Source organism: Propithecus coquereli, unplaced genomic scaffold (assembly GCF_000956105.1).
Source record: "Propithecus coquereli isolate 6110/MARCELLA unplaced genomic scaffold, Pcoq_1.0 Scaffold569, whole genome shotgun sequence".
Taxonomy (NCBI): Eukaryota; Metazoa; Chordata; class Mammalia; order Primates; family Indriidae; genus Propithecus; species Propithecus coquereli.
Window position 1 is genome coordinate 561,891 of NW_012151607.1, and position 8,692 is coordinate 570,582.

Below are 8,692 nucleotides of genomic sequence, written 5' to 3' on the forward strand. Positions count from 1 at the left end.
AGTAAGTTGAACTGCCTTTGAGATCGGAACTTGAAAAATTGGATCCACTGAAGTCACAGATGCTTGGCTTTTCTCCTTGAGAAACAAATGGGACAAAATATAACTAAATGCAATTTTAATTATACCATTCCTTCATTTAGTGACTATGTAGATCTGCAGGGTCTTACAAAACTTCCTGGCTACTTTAGTATTCATTTCTAAGGTAAATGAGTACAGACATATGGAGCTCACTTTTCAGAAGAAAAGCTCATCTCTATTTCAAACTCCTTGTCTGCTAGACACTAGAATTTTTGAAATATACATAGAAAATATCAAATACTAGCATTTTCCAGTAAAGGTCTAGTGGTCTCGCTAATAAACTATGTAATAGGAAACAGCATGCATGCAAACATTTCAGGAAGGAGACCCTAAAGGAAATCACAGATGTTTAGGGTTCGAACATGTCTGGGTATATGGGCGTAGGAATCCCCTGGTGTTGGGCAATGCTGCTCATATGGCTGCTGAGCACTCGAAACACGGCTAGTGTGACTAAGGAATTGAATTCTTAATTTTAACCAATGTTCATCAATTTAAATTTAAGTAGCTACAAGTGGCTAGTGGTTCCCCTACTAGATAGTACAGGTCTTGGAAAACTGCAAAGAAACCCAATTCTTTGTACCATCCCCTATTCCTTTTCTCACTTGATATTCCTAAGTTTAAAAATAGAAAAGAGCATTCTAACAATTGCCAGTCAATTAATTTTGGACAGGTGGTTTTACAGGAAAGCCGGGAGGAGGGATTCAGACTGGGTGCCTGGGAATCATGTGCCAGGAAGACTGCCTTCAGCAAAGGTTGCCGTGAGCTCTGACACCTGTGAGAATCACCTGGCATTCTCAAGCCACGTCTTGCCACTGGCCATGCCTCCTTTCAAAGGCAGCCCACACCCAATGACTAATTAGTGACCATAAAGGCCCAGCCCCTTTTCCCAGCTTAAAGGGGCATTTCTTTCCAATGCTTAAAGAGCCACCAGCTCCAGAGAACCCCATGGGATTGGCTGAGGCTTTGCTGAGACTGCACTGCCTCTCAGCATCTCACTGTGCCCCATCCTGCTTCCCTTGCTAGTGTTCCCTGAGGTGATGATCCCAAAAGGATGCCCTAAAAAACATCTCACAACGTGATTTCTGGCACCCCAGCCTGTGAGAGTCAGTGCCAGAGTAGTCTGGGAAACATACTAAACTGGGGTTTGGAACTGGATCACCTGCCTGCCTGACAATAACACCACAATAGTGAGACAGAGGACAGACAGCCCCAGCACACAGCAGCAATGCAAGTGACAGGGATGGGATGCAGTGGAAGGGAATGCATTAGCCTGTGAGATGCATCAGGTGCTTGAGAACTATGTTTCTGAGAAGACCAGTGGGATGGGTTGGTGGTGGTGGCGGGGGGTTACTGCTAAGCTTCATTCACACTTGAAGAGCAAAATTAAAAACTAAGTACAAAAGCCAGAGGACATCCTCAGGAGCTTAGAGAGAAGCAGTCATCTCATGCAGCCCCTGACCCCGAAGGTGGAGAAAGCCAAGGACTGACTGTGATTGGGAAAGAATGGACTCCTGACAGCTAGGAGAAAAATCCTGAATCCCAAGTCCGATTCCCTTGAACCTTGTCAGCCTGCAGACACTGAGAGCAAGAATTCCCTCTTGATTAAGGTAATATAGGGACCTCTGCCCACAAGACATGCCCATACCCCCACTCCTGTGCCCCATCCCTGTCCTGGCTGCTGGGCCAGTAACTAGGATGAAATCATAACATACCTGGCCGCAAAGTGCTGGGCCAGTTAAGGCAGGTAAGGGACTACCCCCCAAAAAAGTACAAGAAAAGATCAATATGCACGAGCAGGAGCCAGGAGAGTATGCACACAACAGAACATTGAGGTTGTGGAGCGAGGAAGATGGCACATAAATGTACTAAGTGGGCAACCGCTGACAAAGATGCTGGGTCAATCCACGCAACAAAAAGAAATCAAACAGCCATGACCAGGAAGCTGCAGGCAGCTGCTCCAATCAAAACTCAAGATCCCTTGCCCAGTTTCCAGACCTGGGACCCAGTGACTGCAGGAGAGAGCAGTCCCCAGGAGGAGGACTCTGTACCACCACAGACTGCACTTTGTAACCGGTCCTAACATCCTTCTCCTGCACTGGGCTGAGGGGAATGCCCGAACGTTTCAGGGTCTAAAAGGGTCCAAACTGACGCTGTTACCCAGGGACCCCAGGTGGCGGCATGGCCCACCTACCAGAGGGAGGCATCTGGGGCCAGACAGCAAATGGAGTCTCAGCCCAGGTCTGGCTCAGTGGGTCCACTGGGTCCCAGGGCCGCCAGTGGTCACTCAGTAGCTGCCACAACCCCACACTGGATTACTGGCCTGTGGGGTAAGATCTATCATAGTGGGGAAGGACAAGACGAAACCTCTGAATTTGACACCACCCTTCTTCCTGAGCACCAAGATAAAATATGAAAAACAATAGAGCATCCTGGGAGGAACGGCAGAAGTCAAAACATTCTTAAAAAGCTAAAGGACAAAGGAGATGGTCTCTGCCTCCATTTAATTCACAAATTTGGCTTCTGCAAAAACCAGACAGATCCTGGGGGACGACTTGAACTACCAGAAACTCAAACAACAGATCCAATTTGGCCTCCACACAAGATGGTTTTCTTTGACAGAGTGGACTAACATGGCCTCAAGCACACTGTATGTGGACAATGATTCAGCCTAAGTGCTGTTTCCCATCTCCATCCCTAAGAGGACCAGATTCAGTTCACTTTCATTTGGAACAGAAAATGTACACATTCACAGTTTTGCCCCACGGCCATGATAACGGTCCACTCTGCTGTTATAAGACAGTCTGAATAAATGGGTCCTGCAAATGCCACACTCACCCACTCTATCAGTGACATTGTGCTACCAGACTGAATGAGCAATGAGTGGCCAGACTGGTGGAGTCTTTGGTCTAAGACCCATGCCCTATCCAGATTAAAGGGCCTGCAGGGGTCAGCACAGTTTTTAGGGTCCCAACAGTCTGGTGTATGTCAGGACATCCTCTCCCAAGTAGAGGCCACACTAGTACATCTGGTATTTCACTTCTTCTAGAGAGAAGCAGAACACCTGATAGATCTCTTCAGGTTCTGAGGGCAGCACATTCCACACCAGGGAGGACTGCTTCAACCCAAATCAGGTGACACAAAAGGCTGCCAGCTTTGTGTGGGGCCCAGGACAGAAGGCTCTACAGCAGGTCCAAGTGCTGGTGCTTGAAAGGTCCTGCTGCTGCAGCACACAATCCAGAGACCTTCTGGTACTAGAGGAAACACTTCTAGACGGGGGAAAGACACCATATGGAGTGAGACTGACTGAGGCCTTTGATGCGATTCATCGCAGCAGCTCATCGACTTCTCACTGTGCCACATCCTGCTCCCATCCCCTCCCTCCCCAAGCAATGGTCCCAAGAGCATACCCTACAAAACAATCCTCTCCAATCCTTTACTGTCTCAGTATATCCTTTCAGATTTATATTGTCACCCTTAAATAATTCAGGTCTTTTATCTATATTACCAATTACCTCAAGCCTATTAATGACACTTGCTATAAAAGAAACTCTTAACAGATCCTCCTAACTTAAGCAACTTGTCAGATTCATCAGTCCTCTCTATCCCCTCTGCCACATACTAATCCTGTAGCTCACAGATGGGGGCCCTACACCCTAGTATGTCGGTGCACATGTGTGTCCGTTCCCACACCTGATGAAAATGTACTTATGGTAATTACCTCAATTAATTAAACAATTCTCAAAATAATGAAGCAAAAGTGCAAAAACAATAATCCATAGTTTTTTATACAGCAAAACATATATATCTGAATGCTTTACAAATCAGATGCCAAAAAAACTTGCTATCATATCTGGTGTTTGCAAATAGAGCTAATATACTAGGAAAGATGTTGCATTCAAATTGTTTCTCAAATGTTTACGTCTGACTTTACCAAGAAAAAGAAAACAAGAAACTAGAAATGGTGATAGCTACATTAAGGATGTGATTTACGTAAGAACATCTATATGGAACTCCAAACAGCCACTCTCCAAAAAGAGAGCTTGGCCCTGCATTAAAAGATTGGCTGCCCTGGAAATCTATTTTAAGCATGTGGGAAAAAATTTGAAGGTACCATATACTGGCAGAAGTGGGGAGAAATTAGCTATTACTCAACTTGATACTCAAAAATTTACACCCCCCCTTTAAAGTCATTTGTTTATTGATGGAAAAAATACTCTTGGCAAAAAAAAAAGACAATACAGACAAAAACAGGTCTGTAAGATATTAGCTATAAAAAGAATGGTCACCAATTGGAACGATCCAGGATATCAAAAATTCACATTAGAAAAAAGATTTTATTGATTATAGTTTCCTCACTGCCCACACAAGTGACCTTTGCTTGACTCACATCTAAAATGAGAAGCCAAGCAGTTAGTTCTCCAAAATAATGGAGAAACTAAGCTCTTAACCATTTACTTCTTCAAAGACAGAAGTGATATGATAATATAAGCACTTCTGTACTACATGAGTGGGCAAAATTTTTCTGGAAGGGGCCAAATGCCTGACTTTGCATGCCTCTGTGGTAACCACTCACTCTGCCACTGTAGCTCAAAAGCAGTCACAGACACTATCTGAATGAGCGGGGGTAGCTGTGTTCCAACAAAATTTACATACCTTGATAGGCCACATTTGGCCAGTAAGCCATAGTTTTTTAAAACTCTGTTCTAATATCATGTGATAATGATAAAAAATAAACCAAAGTAGTCCTCTATGGTTAAATAACACTCATAGCACAAAGCATAAAGTAAAACTGCTCACCTGGCCAAGAGACTCCTGGAGATGCACCTGCAAGTAATCCGGCGGCAAAGCAGGAATATTTAGAGAGGCCTGTGAGAGTGGGGGTACTGAACGGATAAGTGAGGCTTCAAAATCTTCAATTAAAGCACTTGACTGACCACTGTTCACTGCATTTTGTTGCAAAACCTCAGAATCCTTTCTTCCTGAATCATCCAGTCTCAGAAGCTCGACTTGTGATTCAAGGTGTAGTAACTCCGGTTTCACTGGGTCTGTCCTCAGGGCGGCATTGGATGCCCTTGGGAGAGCTCTACTTATCTCCTCTTGTCCTCTGCTTGACCGAAAATGCTCTGTGAGGGCAGCCCAGAGTCCAGCAATCCACGGCTCAACCACGAGTTCTAAACTGGGTTGTAACAGAAAAGAAGAAACAACTGCCTAAGTTCTCCATCTGAACATAGAATAATGGGATAACGGCAAAGTCTATCCATTTGGCAGAGTGCTACATGTAAATGTTAGAAATACTAATTATGAAGACTATTCAGAATTCAAAACACACTTACCAATGATTAAGTTTTAAAAAGCAGAACTATTATGTGCTCATTAGCTGTAAAAACTATAAGCATGTATAAAGGTCAAATAAATGAAAAAGGATCCTCTTAATTCCCTAGAGTTGGTAATGTTTACTTTGAGAACTGGATTAATGCCAAGTCTTTTGACTAAATAAATAGTTCAAACCTTTCTATCAGCCCTGAACAATTTTTTTTGATAAAATTTCCAGGGAGATCAACTACAGGGGGAAAAAAAGCAATCATCATTTAGGAAAGTTGAATTAATGATAAATACTCTTTTTAAATGTAGTAGTCCACTTACTAACAAGGTATGGTAACAACAATAACATTCCCTACATTCCCTGAACTGAGAAGTTTAAGTAGAGTTAATGGATAAGAAAGATTGTGTCAGGCTGTTGGAAATAACATTTTCATTTTTATTCATGACTTAAAGAAGATATCAATTAAGTTCTAATTCATAAAGCTACATGACTATCGAGAGGCGGCACATTTCAGATCCTGTCTCATTAGGACCCAGGCCGTAATTTCACTGTGTTCAGTAAGTGCTCATGCAGTATACAGCTCAAAATGTGGTAATACATCTACCCTTAGGAGCCTTCGTGAAAGCAAGTTTATAAAATTAAGGGTTTGATAATAACAGTTACATCTAAAGTATCATTTTCATAACTCAGAAATATTAAGGTGATAATATCTACAGTCATAAAGAGAGCTAATGTTCAATGAGTGTGTATTATATGACACGCATTGTTCTAAGAAGATAACATGTTTTAATTCATTTGATCCTCCTAAGAAGTTTACACAGTATACACATTTAATACTACTATTATATATCTAATAAAAGCAAAAACCAAAGCACAAAAGCCTAAATGATTTGACCAAGGTTTCAGTTAGTAAGTGGGGGAGCAAGGATTTGAACCCAGGTATTGGACTTGAGGCTGCATTCGTAACTCCTTCAAGTGTGGTAGTACATTAAGCAAGGATGTCTTCTTGAAAATAATAATAACTTAATTTTAGAAAAAGGAAATATTCAATTAAGGTATTTAAATTGAAAAATCTAAGAGGTGAAGGATGCTGAAATATTCTTTCAAGGATTTTAATACTTTATCCAAAAAATAAACAGACAAAAAGAAAGCCTTTGAAGAGAAGCAAAATATGGATGAGTGCTAAGCCTAATGGATTATATAAGCATTATATTAGCAATTGAACATAGCTCATACAAGACTAAGCATTTCTTTTCAATGAGGTTCTGGGGGAAACAAAGCTCATTATAAAGGAACAAAACTAAAAGTAAACATGCAAGGAACTGGCACAGAGCTTTGTCACAATCAGGAAGAATATGTGCACTGGGGAGATGGGGAAAAATCCACAGCATAGCAGCTGCAGAAAATGATGGAAGAAGTAGACACAGGGGTGAGCTAAGTGGTACTATAATATGCGGTAAAGCAAGACATTTGCTGAATTTGTCATTTTTCATAAACAGAGATTATTCATTAACACAGTGAATGAAAATTAATACATGTATCTAGTAGAAAAAAACGTGTGTGCTGTTACCTGGCTAAAAGAGTTAAAAGCTAAATGGTAGAATAAGTTATAGGATGATATTTTTACCTCTGAATAAATATATCAGGATGATTTGGAAGGTCACGCACAGGGTGAAACACTGAATTGTAAAAACGAGAATAAAAGTAATGAAACGAGAAAGTACACTTCTGATTGGCATGGTGGCAAATGGCTATCAAGATGGTGAGAGAGCGCACCAATGTATGCAGTCTGCAGTGAAGGCCCACTGATGCGGGTTCTCTATCAGAGACACCTGGCCTACTGGGCTTCCTCCATGTGAGGAGCCGAATCCAGTGCCTCCCCTGTGTGCAATGCAGAGAGAAGTGCACACACCCACTATCATTCAAAGTTCCCAAAGAAAATGCTGATTTTTACAAATACCTACACACTTACAAATAAAGATTACTATACTGGGGGCACCTGTTCTAACTCTTCTGATTAGCATATACTGAGAAGGATGGGACACACATGCACACACACAAAAAAATCAACAAAATAGGTAAATCAAGCCCTGGCTGTCCCTCTTGGGTTCTAAAGCTAAAAAAGCTCGTAACGGAACTAAAATATGATGAAACTTTCAGTGCCAAACCAAAAGTCGACATGTTAGTGAGTTTTATAAACTAACTTTCATCATGTATAAACACAGTTTACTGGAAGAAAAATACAAGTACGTTGCCCTTACCCTACACAGTCATCTGCATGTCCAGTGTCATAGAAATGTCGGGCTCCAAGCTCTTGAAGTCGTTTATCAATTACTTTTCCCCCATTGCAAAAGTACGTGTATTCTGAATCACCCAGACCTAAAGAGGGCAAATAGATTCGTGCACAAGATTTAAAGATACACAGAACAGAAAAACAAAAATATCTAAAGCAATATAATTCCATGCCTTTATGATGGAGCAGAAAATAATGTATAGCTTTATATTTTCTTACTTTCCTTGAGTAATACTACATATACAATTTTCTTCTATTTTACAACATAAAAGTACCAGATATACTGAAACAAAACGAACACTTATTAACCACTGTTTAAAGAAATATATTTCACATTTTTACCTCCATGAATCTATGTAAAAATATAGAAATCTTAAAACAAGGATTAGGTTGAAAAACTGCAATATCTGTATCTATATATTTTTCTGATCCTGAGCGGGGTTTTTCCAACTACAGCATCTCAGCCAAATGCCACCTACTGCCTTTATTTGTAAATAAAGTTTTATTGGAACACAGCTAAGTCAGTTTGTTTACATATTATTTATGGCTGCTTGAAAGCTGTAACAGCAAAGTTGAGTAGTTGTGATAGAGACCATGTGGCCTGCAAAGCCTAAAATATTTACTAGCTAGCCCTTCAGAGTTTACTGACTCCTGATCTAGAGTACAAAGATGTACACGTGCAGCATAAACAGCCACTTGCTGTAAATATTTCTGTGCCGAATAAATTAGGAATTGCTTGTACGTTTCATGGTAAGAAAACAGACTGACGTTTTCATACACAGTTAAAATTAAAAGCTTAAATTTCTCATTTGTTTAATTCTCTCCACGTTCTTTTCCAGTGAGAAACTGGTGGGTCCATACATGGGCCTAACACTGACTAGAACAGTTGGATAGGCTTCAGTCTTTTCTTTATAATAATTTTTTGAGGGATTTTCAAAGCAGTATGTGTTCACTCTTGAAAATACAGAAACAGGAAAAACCTGAGTTTAAAAACAATG

General features: G+C 40.9%; 1 protein-coding gene across 1 annotated transcript in view; it reads right to left on the reverse strand.

The window, feature by feature from the left end:
• The window catches only part of MTRR (5-methyltetrahydrofolate-homocysteine methyltransferase reductase), a 45,426-nt gene that overhangs the window by 31,568 nt on the left and 5,166 nt on the right, over nucleotides 1-8,692 (reverse strand). Inside the window, exons 3-6 of the mRNA XM_012658014.1 lie at nucleotides 8,037-8,046; nucleotides 7,663-7,780; nucleotides 4,876-5,254; nucleotides 5-75 (exon numbers count right to left, since the gene is read on the reverse strand). Coding sequence (XP_012513468.1) covers nucleotides 5-75; nucleotides 4,876-5,254; nucleotides 7,663-7,780; nucleotides 8,037-8,046 — 578 coding nt within the window. The remainder of the gene's footprint in view (nucleotides 1-4; nucleotides 76-4,875; nucleotides 5,255-7,662; nucleotides 7,781-8,036; nucleotides 8,047-8,692) is intronic.